The sequence below is a fragment of the Carettochelys insculpta genome, chromosome 1, assembly GCF_033958435.1.
Source record: "Carettochelys insculpta isolate YL-2023 chromosome 1, ASM3395843v1, whole genome shotgun sequence".
NCBI classification, from domain to species: domain Eukaryota; kingdom Metazoa; phylum Chordata; order Testudines; family Carettochelyidae; genus Carettochelys; species Carettochelys insculpta.
This window is the reverse complement of record NC_134137.1, coordinates 72,367,640-72,395,210: the sequence shown is the minus strand read 5'-3', so window position 1 is coordinate 72,395,210 and position 27,571 is coordinate 72,367,640. Positions and strand designations below refer to the sequence as shown.

At 43.0% G+C, this 27,571-nt stretch overlaps 1 protein-coding gene across 4 annotated transcripts in view; it reads right to left on the bottom strand.

Annotated features, from left to right (window-relative positions):
• The window catches only part of PCDH17 (protocadherin 17), a 129,035-nt gene that overhangs the window by 12,717 nt on the left and 88,747 nt on the right, over nucleotides 1–27,571 (bottom strand). For 2 of the 4 annotated variants that reach the window (XM_074988674.1, XM_074988680.1), the window contains exon 4: nucleotides 17,510–17,584. The exons of 1 other annotated variant lie outside the window; for it this stretch is intronic. In XM_074988674.1, coding sequence (XP_074844775.1) covers nucleotides 17,510–17,584 — 75 coding nt within the window. The remainder of the gene's footprint in view (nucleotides 1–17,509; nucleotides 17,585–27,571) is intronic. One more of the 4 variants, XM_074988695.1, reaches the window with a different exon arrangement.

The following is a 27,571-nucleotide window of genomic DNA, read 5'->3' as shown; positions in this document are numbered from 1 at the left end:
ACACTACCATTCCTCTTTCGAAAGAGGCATGCAAAGAGGAAATGGAAAATGCAAATGAGATGCAGATTTACATATCTGACACCTAATTTGCATCTTCTATCGAAAGAAGAAAAGCAGTGTAGACACGGGTCTTTTGAAAGTAAACCTATCTTCAAAAGAACACTTCTTCCTAAAAAAAAAAGTAGGAAGAAATGTTCTTTTGAAGATGGAGATTACTTTAGAAAAAGCCACATATACATTGCTTTTCTTTCTTCAAAAGAAGCTCTTTCAAAAGAATAATATGCAAATGCGTTGTCAGATATGTAAATCTGCATCTCATTTGCATTTTCTATTTCCCTCATTTGCATGCCTCTTTTGAAACAGGAATGCTAGCGCAGATGTAGCTCCTGAGAGAAACACACCTCAGACTGCATCCTAGCCCAGGGCTGAGGGCACTCTACTGGAAGAGGGAGACCTACAGGGAAATCCCTTCTCCACGTAAGCCAGAATGAAGAATTGACTTGAGTCAACCACATCCCAACTGAGTGTTTTCTTAGACTAAAAGAGCATTGTGTGGGTGTAGGTGTTCTCTGAAAATGCCTACTTGATTGGATTCCACAGTCAGGGAACAACTAGTTTGACACTCCTGTTAGGACTTTGGCCTGAAGTATGTGCCTCATATCTAGACAGATGCCTAGATGAGACTGCCAGGTGAATTCTCACTCTCAGAAATGAATGTGGCTCTAGGGAACTGAAATGATGGAAATTCAGGTACAGAGAAGTGGGCAGCAGCTTTTTGGCGGTCATTTCAATGATGACTAAACATCAGGCTTAGGCCTAAATCCTCTGGAGAACCTATCACTTTCTGCATAAAAAATATTTTGTCTAGTCATCATGAGCCAAACTAATTATTTTGGACTGTCATTTTTCACCCTACAACTTCACTGTATGTATGACCCCTTTTCAGTCTCTTATTAAGGGATTCTTGGTTGTAAGAGGGAACTACTGCCCATATTTTCAGAAGTCTCCAGCCAATACTGAGAAAGTAAATCTCAGAAATTCTGAGTCCTGGTTTTCGACATACTGTTCCTCAATCACTAAGAATTTCCGTACACTGAAGTATCAGACAGGCCTCCAAATAATTATTTTCCTGAATAATTTTGGTAGCCATAAATATTGTTCAGATCAGAAATTCCAGCTAAATGAAAAAGATTAAGATCGTACACACACAAAGCACACGAGGTCTTGATCCTAAAAAATGCTCAGTACCTGTAACTCTTAAGCTGCTTCTACATAGCACTCCCCTTCTGGAAGGGGAATGCAAATGAGTGAAATAAAAATGCAAATGAAACACATATTTACATATCTCATGCCTCATTTCCATGTTCCCACTCAATCGTGCTACACAGACAGAGTTCCTTTGGTTAAAACAAAACATTTCCAAAAGAACACCTCTTCCACATTCATTTCAAAGGAACCCCATCTATACAGCTGTTTTGCTTCCAGAAAAGCCTATAATGGAAGTGTGATTGCATGAGAATATGCAAATGAGGCATGAGATATATAAATCTGTGCTTCATCTTCATTTTTGATCTCGCTTATTTGCATTCCCCTTCTGGGAAGGGAGTGCTGTGTGGACACGGTCTTACTGACATAATATCAATGTGCACTGCAGGTGAACTGCAACTATCAGGATCAGGCAATAACTATTAAATAATCTTAAATCACACATAGCTACGTATTAAATATACATACACTATATAAACCCACATAAGATAAAAACACACAGATGCATCTAGCAGAATCAAATAGTGTAGAACAGCATCGATCATTTACACTTCAAAAATCAGATCTATGAATAAAGCTTAAGCTAAGTTTAATTAATGTTATGTTACATCACTTTATAGCGAGGAATTTAATTCATGCTGAAAGATTTAACCTAGACATATTATTAATAATCATTTACAGAATGCTGTGAATACATGCCGTGCTTTGCACAAGATCCTGACCCCCAACGAGCTTAAAATCTAAGACTGACAAGAGAAATAAATATGAGACGGACTACTTTGTTATAAAGAAAAGGGAGTGTGGAGAAATTATTGTGAAAGATAAAATAGCAGGAAGAATTTATGGAAGAAATTAGTAAAGGATCTCTGGAGAACAAGAAGTTGAACACTTTTCTTAGTGTATAGAGGATGAGGCAAAGTAAAAATAGTGAAAGGCAGGGAGTGTAAGAAGAAAATGAAGGTAGAATATGAAGAGAGAGCTGGAAAGAGCTTAAATACTGATGCTGACATTTGTGATGCCTGTTTTTACCCTGTATGACCCTCATCACACAAAATAAATATGTGGTGATAATTGGTTGGTTATACAAATGCAGAGTCACACAAACAAATTACACTTTTCATACACTTGCATTTCACCAATTAGTCCATCTCTACCATAATAGCTTGAATAGTAACAGAGAGGAAGCTGTGCTAGTCTATACACTATCAAAACAAAAAGCAGTCAAGTAGCACTTTAAAGACTAGCAAAATAGTCTATTAGGTGAGCTCTCCCACGAAAGCTCACCTAATAAACTATTTTGCTAGTCTTTAAAGTGCTACTTGACTGCTTTTTGTTATAATAGCTTGAAAATTCCAAGCCCCTCAGCAGCTTCAAAAGAACCAAATGAAAAATAAACAGCTGACCAAAAAACAATAAAAAGGTCCTGTAACCAATCAAACAAAATAATCCTCAAACCAAACAAATATAACATCCATTAACCTGCTAGAGAAATATTCTTTTATTTTTCATCCACCCAAATGACATATCTCTCTCAAAATTATGCCAGACCCAGGTTTAGGACAAACAATATCCAACACTGGACTACTAACAAGAAATTGCTCCTACCACTAGGCTACAGACTATTCCAGAGTTGGGGTGTCTTGTTCTCTTCTATTAACACTGTTCTATTTTGTATAAAAATAGTCATTAGGTGGAGAGAATTGAACCCAATATCGCCATCACAGCTTGAGTCTCCTAACCAGGAGGCCATAGAGTCATTTTAACTCTCTTTCTGGCTTTATCGGCAGAATGCTATGAAAAGTAGAACTACAATAGCTCTCATTAAAATCAACTAAAACATATCTAAACTTTTCTTGTTAAACATGTAGAATACATGGTAGTGTGGTATGAAGGTTTTAATGGCCAGCTCAATGCATAACTCCTGCATAACTCCTTCATTTCCTGATTTCTGTTTCACATTGCAACCTTAATATGCTTTTAATGTAGTTTGTCATCTTTAAAAAGCCTGGGAAATGCCACACAAAAATTGCAATCCTATGCAACAGTTGTTAGGTGGCTAGGGCAGAAGGCTCTATGCTACACACTCAAAGCTGCAGGATTTCACTCCAGTTTCTTATGTAACTTCAATCATTCTAACAAAATAGGTAAGTCCTGCATCCCTGCTTGCACACTTTCACTCATAGGCCATTTCTACACAGGCCACTTTCTTCGAAAGTGGCATGGTAATACATGGCCCAAAATATGTTAATGAGGCATGGATGGAAATTCCCCACACCTCATTAGCATACAGTCACATGATTTGGAGTCTGGAAGACTGTCCTTCCAGACTCCAAAACGCTATGCAGAAGCGCAGCCCCGGGGGAGCTTCTGGAAGGAAGTCCTTCTTCCGGAGGCCCCTTTTTCCTGAAAATTTTTGGGAAGAAGGGGCTTCCGGAAGAAGGACTTCCTTCCAGAAGACCCCCCGGGAGCCACGCTTCTAAATGGCGTTTTGGAGTCCGGAAGAACAGTCTTCCGGACTCCAAATCATGTGACCATATGCTAATGAGGTGCAGGGAATTTGCATCCATGCCTCATTAGCATATTTCAGGCCATGTATTTCCATGCCACTTTCAAAGAAAGCGGCCTGTGTAGAAATGGCCATATGGAAAAAAGGAAGCACTACATCTGAACTTCTATAATATATGTACATGTGCACAGAGAACAAAGAAGACTGGCAGACACTGATAGTAGATCATATTTTAAAAATTAGCGCCAACTATTTTAAGACATTTGTAACTTTAAAATATCATAGCCAACTTTTGTGAAACAAAAAAAATGTGTGAAGATCCATAAAAGAAATTATATTTCTGGTAAATTTCAAGTTTCTAACATCTAAAATGGCCATAGAGAGACCTATAGAATGGGAAATGAGAATTTTCATTTATGGAAATTCTTTTTTTCTCATTACCTCTCATTCTCAAAAATAGCCGAACCAGTTTTATTCATTTAAAAAGCAAACAAACAAACAACACCAACAACAAAAGTAGTCCTTGGACTGAGAACAAATAAGCCAAAAATAAAGACCAAAAATATGATGTAAGGAATGTACCAGCAGGAGCTCAACACTCCTGAAGGATTTGGGGAATGTGTCCTTCAGAGATTGTTTGCATGATAATGCAAAGGTGTGCATATGTAATACCTTCTAAACAAAGCCTGTTGGGAGGAGGTGAAGCAATGAGATTTTGTCTATTGTAAACAACATTTTGTTGTAAAGTCACAGTTTATGCTATCACCCAATGTAAGAATTGTGGAGTCTCACCAATGCTTAAGTTGTCATGGGGGTACAGGGCAGTCATCACAGCTGTGCAACATATGAGCTGCGTCTACACGTGCACGCTACTTCGAAGTAGCGGCACCAACTTCGACATTAGGCGGCGAGACGTCGAAGTCGCTAACCTCATGAGGAGATAGGAATAGCGCCCTACTTCGACGTTCAACGTCGAAGTAGGGACCGTGTAGACGATCCGCGTCCCGCAACGTCGAAATTGCTGGGTCCTCCATGGCGGCCATCAGCTGGGGGGTTGAGAGATGCTCTCTCTCCAGCCCCTGCGGGGCTCTATGGTCACCGTGGGCAGCAGCCCTTAGCCCAGGGCTTCTGGCTGCTTCTGCGGCAGCTGGGGATCTATGCTGCAGGCACAGGGTCTGCAACCAGTTGTCAGCTCTGTGGATCTTGTGTTGTTTAGTGCAACTGTGTCTGGGAGGGGCCCTTTAAGGGAGCGGCTGGCTGTTGAGTCCGCCCTGTGACCCTGTCTGCAGCTGTGCCTGGCATCCCTATTTCGATGTGTGCTACTTTGACGTGTAGACGTTCCCTCGCTGCGCCTATTTCGATGTTGGGCTGAGCAACGTCGAAGTTGAACATCGACGTTGCCGGCCCTGGAGGACGTGTAGACGTTATTCATCGAAATAGACTATTTCGATGTTGGCTGCACGTGTAGACGTAGCCATGGAGTGCAGAGGGCTCCCTCCGTCTAAGCGTTGTAATGTGAAAGGAGATGGAGGAATAGTGCCTGAACCAGTTGGTTGGAAGCCTTTTGGCTATACAGCTGTAAGACTGATTTGACTAGTTCTTTCTGTCCTTACTCCCCTCACCTGGTTCAAAGGTACACCTAAAGATAGGTCTATAGTTATTGGGTGCATCTACACAAGCCACCTACTTCAAAGTAGCCGGCACAATGTTGAAACAGCATATGTTAGCCGCGTCTACACAGGCTGGCTACTTTGAAGTAGCTGCGCCAACTTCAAAATAGCACCTGCCACGTCTAGATGTGGCGAGCGCTATTTTGAAGTTGAAATCAGCATAAGGTGGTGAGACGTTGACGTCGCTATCCCCATCAGGAGATGGATATAGCGCCCTACTTTGACGTTGAACGTCGAAGTAGGGCATGTGTAGCTGATCTGTGTCCCGCCACATCGAAAGAGCAGGGTCCGCCATGGTGGCCATCAGCTGAGGGGTTGAGAGATGCTCTCTCCAGCCCCTGAGCTCTATGGTTGCTGAGTGCAGCAGCCCCTTAAAGCTCCCTGCCCCCTGCGTTCCTGTGCAGGAAGCTGAGAGCGCGTGCAGGTGGCAGCACTGCCACGCAGCCAGCCTGCACGCCTCTCTGCAGCCCCAAGCCACCACCCCTGCAGCGATGGCCGCTAGGCAGCCCCCCACGTGCCCCCAGGGCACCCCCCCCAAGGGGAGCCAGGGCTCCCAGGCAGGCAGCCAGCCTGGGAAAAGGCAGCAGGGCCCCTCCTGGACGGAGCCCGAAATCTGGGACCTGCTGGGGCTCTGGGGCGAGGAGGAGGTGCTCCAGGTAATGGGGAGCAAGAGGTGGAACGCAGATGCATTCGCTCGGCTGGCCGAGGGCCTGGCTGCCCGGGGTCACCCTGCCCGCACTCCTGACCACGTCAGGAGTCAGGTGAAGGAGTTGCGGCAGGGTTATGCCCGGGCCCGGGATGCGGCCAGCCGATCTGGGGCTGCCCCCACCACTTGCCCCTTTTACAGGGAGCTCAGGTCCATCCTGGGCCCCCGGTACACCTCCTCCCTGCCGGCCACTCTTGACACCTTGGCCGACGAGCCCCAGCAGGCCCTGGAGGCGGAGTCCACCCCGGTGGCAAGCCCCGCACCCCAGGGGCTCCCTCAGGAGCTCACCCCTGGGACACCGGAGGAGGAGGAGGGGGAATCCTCCTCCAGCGACGGGGGGCTCCATATCGCCATCCCATCCTGGAGCTCCAGCAGGGCGTCCGCCCAGAGGGTGTCTCCCGACTGTGGGAGCGGACCGTCAGGTATGTACCCTACAGGTGCACACCCCCGGGGTTAAGGGGCGGGGACAACAGACATGACCAGGGCCCTCCACATGCCCAGATGACCATGGCCCCAAGGACAGCAGTGGCATGTGCCTCAGAAGACTGCATCAGCCCCTGCCCCCCAGCAGGATAGCGCCATGCCCCATCCCTGGGGATGGGTGGAGCGGAACCTAGGGTCCCCCGTGGGAAGGGGGGGTGGGACACCCATCAGCAGCAGCAGCATCTCCCAGGGACGGGGATGGGGAACCAGCAGCAGAGGGGTGGGGGGAAAAAGGCCACAGCTTGGGGCCCACACTAATGGCTGTCTCCACTCTTCTTCCCCCCGTGTTCCGCAGCTGCATCATCGGAGGGCCTGGAGAGCGCCGGCGAGGTCTCTGTGGTCCCGGAGAGCCCACTGGGGCCATCGCTGCAGGCCAGCCCCTCGGCGGAGCTCCGACCAGCCCCAGGATGGGGCCAACGGTGGAGCCACCACCCAAGGATGGCCATGGACCCCCAGCTGCTCGCGACCCTCCAGCGTCAGCTGGAGGTGTCGGAGTGGTGCCTGCAGGTGGAGGAGCAGCGCCTGGAGCTCCAGGAGGGAGCGCTGGCCTGGCACCAGGAGCATGGGGGGCCTTCATGCGCACATTTAAGCGCATAGCGGAATACCTGGCCCCTCATGCCACACCGCCCGCCACTCTGCCCACTCTGCCCGTCGCTCCACCCGCCATCCCACCATTGTTTGCCACCGTGGGGCCTTCCGCTGAGGGGGACCTGGGGCCTGCTGACACCCGCCAGCCATACCTGCCGGTTTGCCCAGCCCCCCACCCAGCCTCGGCCAGGGCTCAGGCCAAGGCGAGGATCGCACCCTCCAACCCTGGGCGCCGGACAGTAGAGGGGTGTGGGGCCGAGGATGTAGCCCCCCCTCCCCCTTTGTACATATCCCCCATCATATATTTGTATATAGTTTGTGTTAGACCCCTGTTCTTTTATGGTACCTGCCCCCGCATGTAAATAGTTCCCCCCTTTTGTTCTCTCTCTCTCTCTCTATATATATATATCTCTATTTGTAGTATTAATAATAAGAGAATTCACTGTTTTTTGGTTTCAAAAACAACAGGTCCATTTTTATTTGCAAGGAAAGTGGGGTGGGGTGTGCTTTTGGGTGCTCTGTGGTGTGGGCGTGGGGGCAGGGAGTGTTGTGGAGGATGGGGGGGTGCTGTAGGGGGCCTGCCATCATTCACCCCGCAGCCTGGTTGAAATGGGCCCGCAGGGCCTCCCGGACCCGGATCCCCTCGGGGTCCACCTGGCGACTGGGGGCAGCGGGTGGCTGCACATCAGCCCTGCCAGTCTCCACAGCCCAGCCCTGGAAGCCCAGCCCTGGAAGAATGCCTCCCCCTTGCTCTCGACCAGGTTGTGGAGTGCGCTGTAGGGCCTGCATCCAATCGGGTGAGGAGACACCTCCAGAGCCCCTTGAGGTGGCCAAAAGTGCGCTCAACCACCTGGCGTGCATGGTTCAAGCACGTGTTGAAGCGCTCCTGGCTGGCTGAGAGATGGCCGGTGTAAGGGTTCATAAGCCAGGGCCGGAGAGGGTACGCCGCATCCAGAAAGCGGATCCGGCAGTCCACCAAGGCCTGGAGGACCACTGAATGGTAGCCCTTCCTGTTCAGGAGGCATCCTCCACTGTGCTCCGGAGCACAGATGGGGATATGGGTCCCATCCAGAGCCCCAAAGCAATTTGGGAAGGCCAGGCTGGCAAACCCCGCGATGGTGGCATCCGGGTCCCCAAGCCGCACGAGCCTGTGGAGGAGCAGGGCATTGATGGCGCGGATGACCTGCAGGGGAAGGACATGGGAGAGCACCAGTGAGGGGTGTGCAGGGTGTGTCTGGCCCTCCACCCCATGGCTGCCCTCCACCCCAGGGCTGCCCTCCCCCAGGGCTCCCCCCGCCAGGGCTGCCCTCCACCCCAGGGCTCCCCCCCTAGGCCCCCCCGGGTCCTCTTACCTCCATAAGGACAGCCCCGACGGTGGCCTTGCCCACGCCAAACTGCTGCCCCATGGATCTGTAGCTGTCTGGAGTGGCCAGCTTCCAGACAGCGATGCCGACCTGTTTCTCAACCGCCACATGGAGGTGTCCTGGTGCCTCAGTGTGGGGGTGAGCCACTGGCAGAGCTCCAGGAATGTCTGCTGGCTCATGTGAAAGTTCTGGAGCCAGCACTCGTTGTACCACTCACCGAGCACCAGCCGCTCCCACCAGTCAGTGCTCATGGGGTAGCTCCACAGCCGGCGGCGTGTGCGGCGGGGGTGGAGGTCGGAGGGCAGCAAGGTCTGGGGCTGCTTCCTTCTCCACCGGGGGCAGCTCCTCTTCTGCGAATAGAAGGTGGTCAGCTGCCTCCTGCATAGCATTGAGCAGGGCAAGCACTGCTCCTGCAGGGGCAGGTGTGTGGACCTCTGGCTGCTGCTGCTGCTGCTGGGGGTCCATACTGCCTTGACGGGGTGTGCGTGCCTGTAGCTCTGCAGACCGCGTGCTGTGCAGGCTGTGTGTGTCTGGGAGGGGCCCTTTAAGGGAGCAGCTAGCTGTTGCCCCGGAAGTGCTAGTTCACCCTGTGACCCTGTCTGCAGCTGTTCCTGGCACCGTTATTTCGATGTGGGCCACTTTGGCATGTAGATGCTCCCCTGCAGCGCCTACTTCAATGTAGTGCTGCCCAACGTCGATGTTGAACGTCGACAGCACCAGCCCTGGAGGACGTGTAGACGTTATTCATCAAAATAGCTTATTTCGATGTCGCTACATCGAAATAAGCTATTTCGATGTAGCATCCCCATGTAGACGTAGCTGTTGTGTCTACACGTGCTGTGTGCTATTTTGAAGTTGAAATTGATGTTAGGCGACAAGATGTTGGAATTGCTATTCCTATCTGAAAATGGGAATAGTGCCCTACTTTGATGTTCAATGTCAAAGTAGGGTTTGTGTAGATGAGCCACATCCTGCTACATTGAAATAGCAGGGTCCTCCATGGTGGCCATCAGCTGAGGGGTTGAGAGATGCTCTGACCAGCCCCTGTGGGGCTCTTATGGTTGCCACATGCAGCAGCCCTTAGCCCAGGGCTTCTGGCTGCTGCTGCTGTTGTTGCAGCTGGGGGTCCATGCTGTGTGCATGGGGTCTGCAACTGGTTGTTGGCTCTGTGGACCTTCTGCTGTGCAGGCCGAGTGTGTCTGGGAGGGACCTTTTAAGGGAGTGGCTTGCTCTTGCCCCAGAACGGCTAGTCCAGCCTTTGACCCTGTCCTCAGGCTTTGCTGGCCCCTTATTTCGACAGAGAGTGCTAGTGTGTGTGGACGCTCCTCATTTCCTTCCGGGAAGCTCCTTTCGACGTTCCCCGTTGCTACTTCGACTTTGAACGTCGATGGCACCAGCCCTGGAGGATGCATAGATGATATGCGTTGAAGTAGCCTATTTCGATGTATTTACTTCGAAATAGGCTACTTCGATGTAATGTGCTAGAGTAGACATAGCCATTGTGTGAGACTCCACCTTGGTGGATACTGAGATGCTGTGGTTAGGTGCAGAGCTGAATGCCACTCTGAGCTGAAATCACTAGTAGCTGAAGCTATGGAGAGCTGGAATCACAGGGTTTTGGCTGCAGCAAAACCCACAAGACAGCAGTGGCCAGATGGCTGGTAGGAGCGACTGGCAGACACCCGTTAGGAGGAGCAGCAGGCAGCTGGCAGGTGTGACCAGTGGATGCCCAGTAGGTGCAACTGGTGGACAGCCAGTAAGAGAAGTAGCAGGTGGCTGGCGTGAATGACCAGGGGGGCGACCAGTTGGGGAAGCAGCAGGTAGCTGGCAGGAGTAATGAGCAGGTGGCTGGTGGGGCAGCTGGCAGGGGGCAAGCGCAATGCTGGAGCAGTGCAAAGGTGGCATTGCCTCAGGTTCAATGAGGGAATTTGTCAGGGTGCTGTGTCAGGGCCTGCATGGACTGGACAGAGTTATAAGTGGGGCATTTGAAAGGGGGGCCGGTACGGAGAAAGTTTGGGTGTGTGGATTGTCTGTTTACAGTATTGGATTTGTGAGCCTGAGACGCTGCTCAGTCCATTTGTGCTGGGACAGTTACTTGAGGATTGGTTGTGAACTCTGGGTGTGTTATTTTCCCAAGCTTATGCCACATGACTTTTCTGCCTCTTCCATTAAAAGTTTCTTTTCTACACTCAGACTCTGTGCTTGCAAGTGGGGAAGCATTGCCTCTCTGAGGCACCCAGGGGTGTGTGAATTTTCCAGGCTACTAGGTTGGGGCTCAAGCTGGTTCTATGTGAGATGGATGAAAAGGAACCCCTAGATGTTGAACCTGGCCCTGGTTGCTGCCAACTCCTTCTGGCAGAAGGGTTACAATAATAAGACTGAAAATACTGTTTAGAAATGAATGCTTATGAAATGAGAACATTCTGTTGACTAGGTCTCACTGTAAACTTTCTGTGTAACAGGAGCCCTGCCAATTCATGGCTATCTGCCTTCTCTCCAGTGATATATGCATTTGCAGATGAGGACGATTTTTGCTGATTTTGAGTGGATGCAGAAACAAATTTAAAATATTAATTTTGAATTTAAAACCCAACAAATTTTGTGTCTGCATAGGGCTCTGTCTGTAACATACAGGAAAAACAAATAAACAAACAAACAAAAACCACCTTCTCTGGCTGAGATTTTTCAAAAATGAGTAATGGGCTTAACTACATAATTCCGATTAACTTCAATATACAATGTATCTACACTAACAAGTTCTTTTGAAAGATTTTTGGAAGGAGGGGTCTCCTTTGAAAGATCCCGTGGAGCAGCTACATGCAAAATGTGTTCTTTCAAAAGTAAATTGAAAGAATGTGGTGCTCCTTTTAAAATCATTCTTCTTTCCTGTTTCAGGAAGAGTGCCCCCTTTCAAAAGTTTCTGCAGAAGAAAACATGTGTAGATGGTTTGCAGGCCCTTTTTTCAAAAAAGCAGTCCTCATGGAGCCTGATTTCTCGATCTCTGGCCCTTTCTTTCAAAAGAGCAGGATGTGTGTGGACACACTTTCAAAAGAAGTTCTTTCGAAAGACATCTAGAAGGGCTTCTTTTGAAAGATCTCTTATAAGTTATGTATCAGAGGGGTAGCCGTGTTAGTCTGGATCTGTAACAGTAACGAAGGGTCCTGTGGCACCTTATAGACTAACAGACAAGTTTTGAGCATGAGCATCTGATGAAGTGAGTCTGTGCTCACGAAAGCTCATGCTCAAAACTTTTCTGTTAGTCTATAAGGTGCCACAGGACCCTTCGTTGCTCTTATATGTGGCTAAGTTCCCTAGTCATCTTTGAAATTGTCAACATATATATATATATATATATATATATATATAAAGTATTTACATACATATGTATATGTAAATCTTCCACACTATTTGTCCCTCATCAATAAAGTACACAAAGAAAAATCTATTATCCATTAGATTTGACATTCCTTTTAAATAAAATGAATACTTACCTTTACATTTCATGACTATCTTTCTCCTCCAGTTTCCTGAGTTGGCTAAAGCTGTTTTTATACTTGCATTCATATTTGCAGTATTGACTAACCTTCCATTTCTGTTCCCTGGACATCCTAGCACTGACTGAATTAAATATGAAGCAAAAAAAGGAGAGAACATTTTCTTGAGGAAAAAAATACAAGTTGACCTTGGAGGGAAAACCACCAGCAGTGCTTGAGCTTTTGCACTACCCTGATGAAAATCTGTAGCTTTTTACTTCACTCTTTTATGTCACATCATAGGAAGCAGATTTGGACTATTGATTATCATACATTATAAGCTGCTCACCTCACCATTAGCCTGTAATTTTGACTGTTGCTGCTAGCAGACAGTGAAGAAAATCGAACTGCCACTTCTGTATTAGCAGCAGAACCTATAAACACAAAGTGCACTATCGCCGCCAATGGCCAAATTATTATTTATGAGAAAACAGAATCAATTTAAAGGTGAAAATAAATATATAAAATAAGACATATGCAGCATTGTACATCAAGATGCACTGGATAGATTATATGAACCATTGGTCTTTATCTCTACTTGTCTACCTCCTGTTGAAAATAAACTCTCAACAGTCCAAGTGTGTACAATAAACAGCAGCAGCCTGGAGACTTTCTGAAATCTCTGGAGCTTTAACGGTAAACAATCAGAAATGCTTTATGCACTTTAGGGAGAATAAATCCTAAAATAGATCGGCTAAATTATCAACCTTAAAAAGAAAAGGAAACAAGCCACCAGGCAAAGGACAGTCACCTAGTTTGGAAACCTCTAGCAGAAAGAGAGCTAAGATAGCACGGGATGAAGTTATGTTTGCAAAACATAGACTATACAACACTGGTATATATTTCAGCAAAAATGTGCTACATCTGATACATTGTGTTAAACTACAACAAAAACCAATGCAAAAAATGGTCATCTGAGGTAACCTTAAAATGAAAGATTCTGTGGTTCTTTCTTTTACTCCCTACTCTTTCCACTCAGTCCTCATAACAGAGAATAAAATAAAAACAGAAGTTTCACCATAGTTTTCTTTACAGCACAAATGCATTATACTGCAACAATAAGGCTGGGTCTACACGTGCCCCTTACTTTCGAAGGGGCATGTTAATGAGTGGGTTCGAAATATGCTAATGAGGCGCTGCAATGAATATGCAGTGTCTCATTAGCATAATAGCGGCTGCGGCGATTCAAAAGTGTGGCTTTTCGAATCGCACGCCGCCCGTGGAGACGGGACCTTCCAAAAGGACCCCCCCAGTTTTTGAAAGCCCTTCTTCCAATCACAGATAGGAAGAAGGGCTTTCGAAAACTGGGAGGGTCCTTTTGGAAGGTCCCGTCTCCACAGGAGGCACGCGATTCGAAAAGCTGCACTTTCGAATCACCGCGGCCGCCACTATGCTAATGTGGTGCCATTAGCATCTTTTGAACCCACTCATTAACACGCCCCTGTCAAAAGGAAGGGGCACGTTGTAGACCCAGCCTGACTGATTAGTTGGTTCATATTACTGAGTTCTTTCATCTGGCTACAAAAAGGGGAAATTGTGATTTTACTTGTCAATTCTTAAGTGTCTTCTTTATCTCAAGGGCTGTGTCTACACGTGCCCCAAACTTCGAAATGGCCATGCAAATGGCCATTTCGAAGTTTACTAATGAAGCGCTGAAATGCATATTCAGCGCTTCATTAGCATGCGGGCGGCAGCGGCGCTTCAAAATTGATGAGCCTTGCCGCCGCGCGGCGCGTCCAGACGGGGCTCCTTTTCGAAAGGGCCCCGCCTACTTCGAAGTCCCCTTATTCCCATGAGCTCATGGGAATAAGGGGACTTCGAAGAAGGTGGCGTCCTTTCAAAAAGGAGCCCCGTCTGGACGCGCCGCGCGGCGGCAAGGCTCGTCAATTTCGAAGCGCCGCTGCCGCCCGCATGCTAATGAAGCGCTGAATATGCATTTCAGCGCTTCATTAGTAAACTTTGCATGGCCATTTGCATTTGCATGGCCATTTCGAAGTTTGGGGCACGTGTAGACACAGCCAAGATGTTTAATATAATTAATTATTTTTCCAAACAGTGATTCAGTATAGCTAACCCGCTTCAGAAATACTATTTCACTTTAATTGGCTCTTAGATGTCTATTTCAAAATACTTTTTAAAAAAGAACAAACATAAAAAACAACTGCCAAGAAATATAGTATGTGCTAGCTTTATAATCTCCAGATCACTACAGTTTGTATAACATTATTGTATGTAATATAACAGAAGATGTTTACATTGGTGTGTTTGTGTATAAGCTGACTTCACTTACAATAACTTATATAAAATCAAACAAAACAAAACCATAATACTCTAAACTCACACTTGAGTGAGGCAAGCAGGATTTAGGTCATTATGCCTCATATTTGCTGACTTGATAAATGATGGCTCACGTGAATTCTTTTCCGAAAATTTCATTCTCATACCATTGAGCATGTGCAGCTATGCATCACCATATAGGGAAGTAACAGGATTACACAAAAACACAGATAAATTGATTTGGTAACACTACATCTTTAGGGTATATAAATTTCAATACGTATAGGATGAACACTCACTTTTCTCTCACTTATGGGCAGTGAAATAAAAATGTAATATTTGCTACGCATAAGTTATTACAGTCTTAGTGGATGAAAGCACATGCTCATAAGTCTTACATATTAAAATGCTTTATTCTTTTATCTCTTCTTTCAAACAACAGATGATATCCTGGACTTCTAGGCCGTTTCTACACAGGCCACTTCCTTTGGAAGTGGCATGCTAATACACAGAGCGAAAGATGCTAATGAGGCGCAGATGCAAATTCCCTGCGCTTCATTAGCATAACGTCACGTGATCTGGAGTCCAGAAGAACGGTCTTCCAGGCTCCAAATCATGTGATGTTATGCTAATGAAGCATGGGGAATTTGCATCTGCACCTAATTAGCATCTTTCTCTCTGTGTATTAGTGTGCTGCTTCTGAAGGAAGCGTCCTGTGTAGAAACGGCCTAGAGGGAAATCTTGGGACCACTAAAATCAATGAAAGTCTTCCCATAGACTTTTACCAAGCCAAGATTTCATCCCTCTTTTCTATCCTCTGTGGACACTGTCACACTCTAATCTACGTAATTTACTCTATTCACTTTTATAAATGTTAAAGGTAAAAAATAGTCCCAAAACTAAAAATAATTAGTAGTATGCACAGTCCAGCTGAACTCAGTGATATGGCTCTCATGAACTACTGAAATGAGAAAGGGTGTGCAGGAATGAGCCCAAAGTTTACATTTACCAGTTCTTAAAGCATGTGGCTTTAGATGATGTTGTTATTGTCAACCTATTGCTCTTGAAATATTCCCATTTCTACTGAATTACATATGGGCTACGTCTACACTAGCCAAAAACTTCGAAATGGCCATGTAAAAAGCCATTTCAAAGTTTACTAATGGAGTGTGGGCGGCTGCGGCACTTTGAAATTGACGCGGCTCGCCGCAGTGCAGCTCATCCAGACGGGGCTCCTTTTCGAAAGGACCCCGGCTATTTCGAAATCCCCTTATTCTTATGAGCAGATAGGAATAAGGGGACTTGGAAGTAGCTGCGGTCCTTTCAAAAAGGAGCCCCGTCTGGATGAGCTGCGCGGCGGCGAGCCATGTCAATTTCGAAGTGCCACAGCTGCCCGCATTCTAATGAGGCACTGAATATGTATTTCAGCACTTCATTAGTAAACTTCAAAATGGCCATCTGCATGGCCATTTCGAAGTTTTCGCTTAGTGTAGACATGGCCATGAATTAGTAAAAATGTATTTACTGAGTTTTCACATCAAAGGGAAAATATTTGCATTTGAGTTTATACACTCAATTCACATTGGGTGGGTCTACACTTGCATTCCTCTTTCGAAAGAGGCATTCAAATGAAGTACATCGAAAATGCAAACTAGGTATACATTTGCGTATTTGGTACCTCGTTTGCATATTCTAATTTCGAAAGAATTTCCTTCGAAAGAAGAAAGCCAGTGTAGACGCAGTTCCTTCAAAAGTAAACCCCATCTTTGAAAGAATCCTTCTTCCCATTAAATAAAGGGAAGAAGGATTCTTTCGAAGATGGGTTTACTTTCGAAAGAACAGCGACTACACTGGATTTCTTCTTTTGAAAGAAGCTCTTCTGAAATTAGAATAAGCAAATGTGGTGACAAATATGCAAATGTATACCTCATTTGCATTTTCAATGAACCTTGTTTGCATACCTCTTTTGAAAGAGGAATGCAAGTGTAGACACACTCATTGACTTTCTTGGAAGCTGAACTCATTTAATGCTTGGTCTTGTGACTGTACACTCACTGCTAAAGATGGTGATGTAAAGAACTCAGTGAAATAACTACAGAACTGTAAGAATCACGTTTCAATCTAATTCCAAACAAAATTATAAAAAGAACAATAGAACACATTGTTTTATTTACTATTTTCATATTTTGACATCTATATTAAGTATTGAATGCCTACACACACACACACACACACACACACAGCTGAACACTTAACAGTACATATTTTTCAAATCAGATATATCAATAATACTTTCTTAAGAATTGCAGCTAATAATTCCTATAATCTGATTAAAAATCTTCTACAGTTAGTATAAAATTGTGTCTCGTTGATTGAGGAAGATATTACTTTTCCTCAAAACCAATGTCAACTTAACAGACTATTCATCAGTAGCCATCTACTAGAGGCAAAAAATAATGGCTTCTCTGACATGCCCTAAACACTGGGGTTACATAACTCTTCTGATGAGAACAATCAACTAAAGTGCTACTTCTCAAGTTGGATTCCTGTTTAATTACAATTGCTTTTGACATAAATGAGCAGACATAAACAAATAGGTTTCTGCACATGCTTGCATTTATAAAATAGCTGTTTGTAAGCAACATTTTTATTGGCTTGTCTGTTCAAAGGCTTCTTTCAGTTAAGCAAAAGTAATTTGCTTAGATTAGAAAGATGATTGATAGTAGAACCAAAATGGATTGCCACTATTTTTTGCTTAACCTTTGTGGCCTTTTCAATATTACAGCTATCAACACATGAGGATTATTACTCTTACATAGAGTTTCCTTCTAGCTTTCCTGGATACAGAGGAAGATATTTCTAACCTTGATATGATATAAAATATTACGAAGATCATTAGAAAAGTGGTGGACCAGTAGATGTAATCCTAGTTTATCACTGCTGTGTTAGTCCATACACATTTTAAAAATATTATAGGACTGAGAGAATGATTAAATACATATATGCAGTCCATTAAAGAATCCTCTCACATAAGTATGCTTTGGAACCTATGAAAGAGTTAGTTTAGATAGATAGATAGATAAGCTGTGCAAAAATAAGAAAAGGTATTTTGTTACCTGAAAATTTTCCTTCCTCACAGCGGGCTGGTCCACAGATCCCAACAATGGGTCTTTGGCCTCTGCCTTGCTGTTCTGGAGGCAAACCAGATCTGTGAGTCACAGACAGAGATAGGCTTCATATCCCCAAAAACCCACCAGTGTGAACATGTCCTCACCAGAACAATACTGTCTAAACCAGAGGGGGGTAAAATATGTTGTCCTGGCACCACCTGTGATCCTTGAAACCTAAACTGTGCTCCCTTTAGGGTAACGATATTAATAAGAACCATTATACTTGATTGTAAATGGATACTGTGTTCCCTCAGACACATCACATAATTTCTCAGTTCAAGATCTTAAATCAGCTCTGCCACTCTTCAGTGGGAGTAAGAGGTATAGTTTCTTATGTTGAGCCAGGAACAGCTCTGATAGCTGAGAGCTGTTGGAAGAATGGTTGTCTCTTTCCTGCTATAGCTTTCAAGCAGCTTGTCTTCTGTCCACCTACTGCAGCAGAGGGAAGGGAAGAGAGTCCTTCTGGACACTCCATGGCACCTGCTTCCCTGCCAGAGTGTGGGAGACCCATGTGAGCCACTGAGTAAGTCAAGCATTTCTGTCTGAGTCTAGGGAAGAGTTTAGAAAAAGTATATGTCCTTTTCACAAAGAACAGCACAATAAAAGAGAAGTAAAGAAGTAGAAATCCAGCATCCAATTTTGGTTCTTTAGTTCTCTGTCCCTGCACCAATCCTGAGAGGAATGGGATTCTGCTTTAATTTGCTCAGTGAGGGACCAAATGCCAGCTGTGGATACATTGAGCACAGCACTCTGGATCTCCCCTTCCCATCACCAAAATACTGCCTGAGCCAGGGCTGCACGGAGGAAGACTTAAGAGCCAGCTGTGGCAGTTTTATTCTTGCTGAGGACTTCCACATGCTAAGGAAATGCCCAGCAATAGACTTTACTGAACAGTTGGTTTAAACTGATAAATTATTAGTGTTTAAATTGTGAATATGGTGACTCATTGTTGGAGACCCCCAGTGCTGTTTCCTGGAAAAAAAGAGAAATATGACTGTAGTAATTAACAGGACAGATCTGTGGATCTGTTAGAAAGGAGACTTTCAGACTAATGAATTTTCCTATTTTTGTCAAAGACACATCCACAAATCATACAATGGGACTGTATAAACATTATTCAATTGTATAAGCATTACTCCAATTGGATAGGATTGCTGTAGTTCAGAAATTTAATTCCATTTTATAATTATTTACCAATCATTCATAACATTCAGATTCTCTTTTATGTTGTGTCAGCTGATTCCCTGATGTCTAATTTGTGATACCTGGTAAAGGAATAAATATATAATAATCATATTCACTGCAGTCGTTTTTAGAGGATCCGGTCACAAACAAGACCCTATTTATTCTAAACACCATACCAATAAACAGTAATAGCTAGTCCCTGCTCCAAAGAATTTACAATTTATATAGAGACAAGAGGCAACAAGTTACTATGAGAAATAAAAACAATGAATGAGAGAGGAGAAACAAAAGTAATGAAAACATGATCACATTATTGATACATCCTGATGGTCCAAAGTATTTTTTTTAAATAAATGCTGCTATCCTTGATTGACACAAAACAAAACACCATTGGTTCACTTTATATTAGCAGATTAACTATTTTTTATGACCTGCCCATTAATTTACCATATGGTCTTTACCCCTTTAGCCAGAAGAGAACCCTTGTGCTTTGTAAGCGGGGTACACCACCTTAAAAGTATGGGGATAGTAGGTATTTTTAAAGGATTTATCCGACTGCTATGTGGCATGGGAAACAGGGTGGCTTTATGAAGGAGCCTGTCTTGTTTATATACCACTTTCAACAGTCCTGATGTCACTCAGAGTACAAAAGCACTTCTCTTTGGTTGTGCTGGACTGAAATCAGTAGGGTTCTGTGAGGTTTGCCTTTTGCAGGATCAATGCATTAAAGTTTGCCAATAGACACTCAATCCCTTTATACAGGGTAACATGAGATGATAAGACATAACCTCCCTCAACACTGACAAGGAGGGCCTACAACCCACCCTTTAGGTTGCAGAGCTAAGGAGGCCATAAATGTACTGCCAGAAATGGAGGCATGAGACAAGAAAACTATAAAAGTCAGGTCCTGTAGCTCAGAAGGCTGGAGCTGCTGAGGGAGACAGATGGAACCCGCTTGCCACTGGAGCCTGAAAAGAACTGGAAGACTGGACAGAGTTGATAGTCTACCAATATGCCAAGGAGCTGCTGAGAATGCTGCTGCGCATCTCCCACAGAGAGGTGGAGGACACCTATGGAATGGAGATACTCATCAAAGGGAAAGTAGGATGTGGCTCAGGAGAATTAGATGACAGTTTGCTTGCACTTTGGCCTGATACTAAGTGAGTGTGCTGCAGGCCTGCTAATCCAGTGGCAGACTACTTCAGCACTAATAGGACCCTTGGCTGCGACCCAGTGGAATTGGGTGAACTTGGGTTCCCTTACCTCCTGCCACTCCAACCCTGGTGAAAGACATCCACACTCTCAGCCATGAGGCATGCATTGTTGGTAATTTGCCAAAGTCTTAATCCCTGTCTGTTTGTTTCTGCTTTGTTCTAACTAGAGCCAGAGGCTCCTATTTGCTGCCTCATACTTCCTGCAAACCTAAATTTATAAACTCTATTGCTCTGCTCCGACTGTAAACCATTGCCCCTATCTGGGTAATGACCCACCATAACTGAGGGCCTGGCCACCCGGAATCAGTGCTGCTTGGCCTAGCTCAGGTGTTCGCAGATTTACAGAGAGCTAATTTCCTCAGAGTGAGTGTTGTGACAAGGGCATGGCTGAAAGGAGGCCTGACCTCCCTGAGGCTGCCTCTATGAGATAAAATCAAATTTAAAGGACTTAGCTTGACATTAAAAGTCACTGTATTCACCGTAAATATCATTAGCTCAATTAGTCTGCACTAATATCGATAACAAAATACCAATATTAACGCACGGGGATAGAATCAATCTTGAGTTTAAAATGTCGACTAAAGGCCAGTGTGGAAGCGCCATGTCTTTCATTGAATTTATTAGCCTCCACAAGTGTCCTGTATATATCCCACAAAGCTTCATGCTGCACCTGGCTCCCAGCTTCACGCTACTAGTGGGAGCCTGGAAACTGACCAGGGCTGCTGCGGTGTCAGTTTCCCACGTCCTGCAGCTTGGAGAAGCCAGGAAATTTATCAGGGCTGCTGGGACCCAGGAAACTGACAGCACTGCTGCACCTGGCTCCTTGCTCAGAATACGGGGCAGGGGGAACTGTGTGATAGGTTCCCACAATGCATTGCTGCAACAATTCATGTTTGGGGACTTCAGAGTGGAAGCAATATGTCAAATTTGTTGGAAGCCTGTGGAAAGTAAGGATACTCAAAATCGAATTAAAAAAAAAAGGAATTATAAAGCTGATTTTAATAAATTCACATTTTTCTTGTAGTGAAGACATAGCCTGAGAGATTGACAAGGAGGGTTGGCCATGCACTCTTACATAGACACAAATATAATCTGGATCCAGGGCATATATTGTAAATTCGGCTACCTTTGGTCCACCATCCCACCAAATGTGAATGAAATCACCATCTCTCTCTCACTTTTTTCATCAAGCACTAATGTTACAGTTTAAAACATTTGCTTAACAGAGAAAGATCATATCTATCCTTTCCAGATAGAGGGAACAAACTGAACACTATGCTCTGTTTAAAAAGATTGATATTGTGCTGTGGACATACACCTTCATTTTGTGGGATCCAGAATGTCTTCTCTTTCCTCCTAAATGCCTTTACTTCTACTTGCCAAATTCAGCTGCCAGATAGATCAGCACAAACCTCTCCCTTGCCACAGAGTAGGCCAGAGACCTCTGAGGAAACCTAATTTTGTAGCTGGGTTTAAAGGTGTTTTTTGTAGGAAGGTGGGGCAAAATGGAAATGCTGTAATAGCCCCATGTAGAATTTGGTCAAGATAACCAGTTTAGGAAATTAGTGTTTGAGAAAATGGCACAGTATGGTCTATGAGTTTGCCAATTGCTGACTTTATATTTATTGTATCATTAGTGCCTTCAAATCAGAGATTCATGAGGAATCAACATTCTTCTATGATTTTGAATGTCACAAGAATATCATTCTTGGCTTTCTGCCTGGATAGTGCTCCATTACAAGATCATTCAAGAGAGAATAAATATAGATGCCCTTTAGCTGAAAACTGCCTCTATGACTATCACAACTTTGGCATAGACTACTGGGAAACAAGGGGATTCAGTTAGATTTTTTCAGGTTCAGAGTAAATAATAATATTTTAAAAATATTTAAGAAATTATTTCTAAAGATGACTTTGAAGTCTTCATGTTGAAATTTAATTTCTCAAGATACCAGCTCAAGTGCTTCAAGTTCTAGACTGTGGTGCTATTTTTTATACTAGGAGGATCATAATTAGAACAGAATATAGACCTTAACAATTCTCCGTTGGAGGAACTTTATTGTTCTAATTTGCTACTGAAATAAGCAGCTGAGAGTCACCGGGGTACTCATCACCTCTGAACTTGTTTCTTCTTTATCTGTTACAGAAATTTGTTGAGTACAATACATTACAAAATGGCTGTCTCTTTTATAAAAGGACTTGTAGCCTCTCTGGATTGTTTTTTCCAAAGATTTTGACATTGCTTTAGCTTCCCACAATCTGAGTCATGCTCTTTTGAGAAACTGCATTACAAACTGAAGTCCTGGACAAGAAGTGAAAGGGCCTCTACAGGCATGACCAAAATGGAAGATGTTATCAGTACAGACTTGCAGAGAAATACTCTTTACTACTTTATTGTTATGCATTATTAAGAGGAAGAGAGAGCTTCCGGAAGAAATTCTGGAAGATCCCTGCCAGCCACGCGTCTACACTTCTGTTTTGGACTCTGGAAGAGCTTCTTCTGGACTCTGAATCACATGGCCATATGCTAATGAAATGCAGGAAATTTACATCTGTGCTTCATTACCATCTTCCAGGCTGCTCATTATCAGGATCCTTCCAGAAGAAGGAGCATGTGAAGATGTAGCCTAAATGATCATTTTTCATGCTATCTGCTACTAGGCAGGTACATCACATACCATTCTTCTTTGGTTTCAGGCAAGTAGATTAGGTAATAAAAAAGATACAATGACAGAGCTTTAAACTTATTTGTCAGGTTCTCAAGTGACTCTGTGCAGTTCCAGCTGAAGATGAGTACCAAGTAGTTAATTTGCTATTACCAAGGAAAAAAATGTAATGTTAAAAATATTCCCTCCCTTAAAAATTACCTAGTGCCTAGGGAGTCCAAGTATTTGTAATGCTGACATCATGTATATGCTTCCAGTGCAACTGCTACAAGGTTACTCTGACATCCATTTCCATGTAAAAGCAGACTTAATTGTCTGTAGTATGATTTTGTGAAAATCTCTGTTCTGGATATTTAATACAAAATAAATAAGTAAAAGGACAAATGTGTTGCTGGAGAATTACTTTTGCATTATTGGTGCAGTTTGCAGAGAGAATTTGCTCTGTACCATGGCTGTCAACAAAACAGTTTATTTCTGTTATATAAATATCTCTAAATAGAAAAAATGGTCTTTTCGTAGTATGACATTTGGTACTTCTCACAGCTACTTAATCAAATTCAGAGCTGACTCCATTAGGAAAAGCTTGAACATGAACTTCATTTCTCGTTTGGTCTCATTTTTCGTTTTTGATTGCCATTCTTTCCTTCTTTACCCATATCAGCCTTCCTAGCAAGGCAGAACAACAGTCTTTTTTTGAAGTGATGCTCTGAAATGTTTTTGAGTGACCTACAGCTTAGTGTAATATTCAGGTTGCTAATGGCAAAATAATGCAATACCCAAGCAAGTCACTTGAGCTCAGATTTCCCAGTATTTTGCAAAATTCCAAGCCTATGGAAAATGTGGACTTCTGATGTGGCACTTCATGCACAAACAAGAGGAATGCCTAATCTCAAATTATTTGATTCTGCACTGTTTGAATCAGAAGATATGCTGACATTAGCAATTACCTTAAATCCACATGAAAAATTGATGCATTAGTTTAATAAAAATGAATTCTACTTGCAAAGAAGCACAAAAATCTGCAACATGCTAGCTATCTGATAGCCCTCATGAATTATAACAAACACTATAGCTGCTCAAGGTCTTTATTTTTGTGATGCCTATAAATATTCATTTTAATATATGATTTCTTAAATGTCCCTTCTGGTGGAAAAAGTCATTTTGTAAAATTGAACATTGACATATTCACAATATGACATTCATACTCACCATAATAGTCAAAAAAAATTTTACCTAGTCTTCCACGTAGTCATTTCCATACAAAAATAAAGGAGCATTCATCCTTCTTGTCTACCTACCAACAAATCTGCAGTAGATGTTATCAGAAGTATACAATTTAACTTTTGGTTTTTATATAGTAAGTCTTAACCCATGTTTATTTACAGGTTTTTCCATGACTGCTTGCCGGTGCCAGTATTGTATAACCTCTAGCTTTAGGGTTTGATCTTTGCCTTTAAGTAAGCCAGGATCACTGCCAGTAAGAAGTAGGTGAGCAGGAGGGATAGCTGCTATATGAAGCTTTTCTCTTTTTCAACAGAAAACACAGAAGAAAGTGTACTTGACTAGAATAAAGCACCTGTAATATCCACTGTGATACATCACTGGTATTTGTAGCAATGCATTCTGAGCTAGAAATACCTATTTCAAAGATTCTAGAGGCCTGACCTCTTTCTTTTCATTAGGTCTATAGCTTCTGAACACTGACTCAGATATAATTTATATTAACAAATTAGCAACTAAACTATTTGATTCAATAAGAGTACTTCTCAGGGAGCCAGAACAGGGCAATAAATAAAGATTTCCATATGGTTAATAAATATCTTTGTAAAATATGAGCCTCTGCCCTTCTGACATATTGATTATTTTTTAAAACAAAATCAAGAGGAAAGCAGTGATAGAAATCTTGTAGACTGTTCTTGCATATTGATACTTTCAGACATTAGAACCTGGGCATCTACATCATGTTCAATTGGATTCAGTGGCTGCTGGATGCTCTGATCTGCCTCCAGAATTTGTAGCCACAGTTCAATGCACCTGCACATCTTAAGGGAATGTTTCAGAGATTTACGTCAATTACCCTCTGGACAGAGTACTGAGGCTAACACATACAATATCTTCAGGGCTATGTATTGGCAGCCTGTGGAATATCCTGTGGGTGAAGAAATGCTAAAGAGAAATTGGAAGATAAATAAAGTAGAACAATATAGGAAAAGAAATATAAAAATGGTCAGTGCACATGAGTAAGGACTCTTTTTTGCCATGTGCTACATTAGTGCTTGTTATCTTTTAACCAAGTAACTGTTGTTCAGCAGAAAAAAGTGTCTTTATGTATTCTGAACTTCAAAATAAAAAAAAAACAACGAGGGAGAAGAAATTATATATCAAATCTAAAATGTCTTCTCTAATTTTTAGTAGAAATAAACAATGAAAACTCATATTCATATATACTCATCAATCATATTCAGTCTCTTTTTTCAAGAAAATCTGAGTTGAAGCATATAGTAAGTGAAAGTTATACAAAATCGTGTTTTATTACATTTTCTTACTGGTAGCACATAATGTCTTTCATTATAGTAACCTCTTCAATCCCACACTACAAATCTAATGATGACAAAGGCAGAGAATAAATATTTTGGACACCGAAGATTACTGACTACAAAAGGTGAATTCCTGTTGCTTTGTATTTTCTGGTTTTGCAGTGAGGAAAGCACAGAGTTTTTTTAAATGCTTTCAGTGTCACTGCTAGCCAACTCTAGCTCTGATGATAACATGCATCTTTGATGACATGGATGAACACATCTAAAATTCAAGTCTTCCTTCTAGCAAAGTTGTAATCTTGTACAGAAGGTCAAGGAAACTATGCCTATTAAGCCCAACTGGTTATATGTTGTAAGCAACATTTTCCTATTAGATTTCTGCCTCTCTGTTTGCTATCTTATTTCTACAGGGACATGCACCTGTTTACCACGTTAATTTCTGTTGGTCATATTTTGTCCTTTGTTCATTTCCTAGAGGTAGACAAACAGAAGTGGTGTTATTGGTAGCATTCTCAATAGACCCACAATCAATGCAGATGCTGCTAATCTCCCTTCCCTGTGGTTATTATTTAGTTATCAGTGCCTGCCACTAGCAACTGGGAGTCCCAACAAACAGTATCTAAAGGAAAGGGTTACATTCAGCTTTCTTAATGACACTGTCTGCTCTTGAGACTATTCATCATATTCATGTAACCATATCCATGGAAGGAGCTTAGGTTGCCAGTTAAGTTCCATTAAGAGGGATGGATAGCAGTTCAAGTGAATGAGATCACTGTCAGGATCTAAAGAAGCATTTTTTAAAGGTTGGAAAGCAATTTGAGCAAAGATGGGTCTTTGAATCAGATTTATAGTCCCAGATGTGCCTTGTAAGTAGTTCCATTTGGGAGATAACACCTGTAAAGCTCTACTACCTAAAAATTATCATATTATAAATAACCTTCTGGCTTGCATAAGTCAAAACATTAAAGTAAACTTTTTCACTTCCTCTCACCCAAAGCCCCTCAAAATTAAAATTAATAAAACCTATTGAATAATGATTTTTGAGAGATAAATTGAATCAAAAATAGCTAGTGAGGAACCAAAGGTCTGTAAGGACAGATTTATACATATACTCATATTCCTTCTCAAATGCCACACAAGGATTTTCAAACATAGTAATGGTCTATGACCCAAAGTACCTGATTTCCCAACATAGGTTTAAGGATTTTTGTGGTCTGTCTGATACCTAGGCTCATCCACCAAAATCGCAGAAGTAGTCAAGGGTTCAGGACAGAGCAAAGAAGACAGGACGCTTCTTTAGACACTTATTATGTATTCTTTCAGTCCTCCTTCATAATTCTGGGAGTCTCTGAACAAGTCCAATTGACTGTTGCAATTCAGTACATGTGAAGTTATTTTTTGTTTTTTCTGTTTTATAGTCTTTAAAGGTAAAAGTAAATTTCTATCTCAACTTCATTGATGATATTTATATGCTTAAAATTAGGCATGTACTGATTAGTGCCTACAAGAGTGACATTTTTAAACACAGGAAAGCAGTTATTGGTCAGAGCTGAATCTTATCAATCAGAGTCTGGGAAAATGTGAGTTTTGGAAGGAGGACATTTCTGTTTGGCTGGTTGATTTAAAAAAAATAGTGGCTGTCAGAAAGGCTTACAGGCCTGGGCAGTTAGAGTAAGTCTTCAGGAAATGGACTAGTTACAGGAGGCATGCCATGCAGGCAAAGGTAAAAGATAAAATCAATGTATCATATTCCTCTGCAATTTATTATATTGAGATCAGCTTCACATATGAATATGTCAAATACACAAGAATACAGGGGATATATATCATGGGGAGAAAACTATCATTCTACAAATGGATGAAAACGATATTAATTATGCTATTCATATACTACAGTTCTAAAAGCACAAAGAAGGCATATCCAAACTGGGAGTATGGGAATAGAGCTCACAAGACTTGCATGACAGAACATGAGATACAAGGTTTGCTTTGACCCTGGACGCCTCCCACGCTGCAATCAAGTGCACTAACAACAAGCCAGAGGCATTCACTGCATGAGCAGGTGACAAAGGTGATTTCAAGAAGTGTGAAGACAATTCTGTATCTATACTACATTCATCCCAATGTGCAAGGGCATCTGTTAAACTGCTTTTTCTTAACAAGCAGTTTTAGCAATCCCTGTGACAGCAGGTGAAGAATCATAAACAGAGGATAAATTAACAAGGAGCTATGAGGTGGCACAATGAAAGTGATGAACATGTCTTGTGAGGAACACAGACCATGAATAAAAGTGGTGATAATGATAAGTAACAAATAAATACTTTGAGGACCAGCTGTTACTCTCTGTTACGTGGAGAAAAATCTATAGCTATGACTACACTACAAGGTTTTTTTCAACAAAACTGG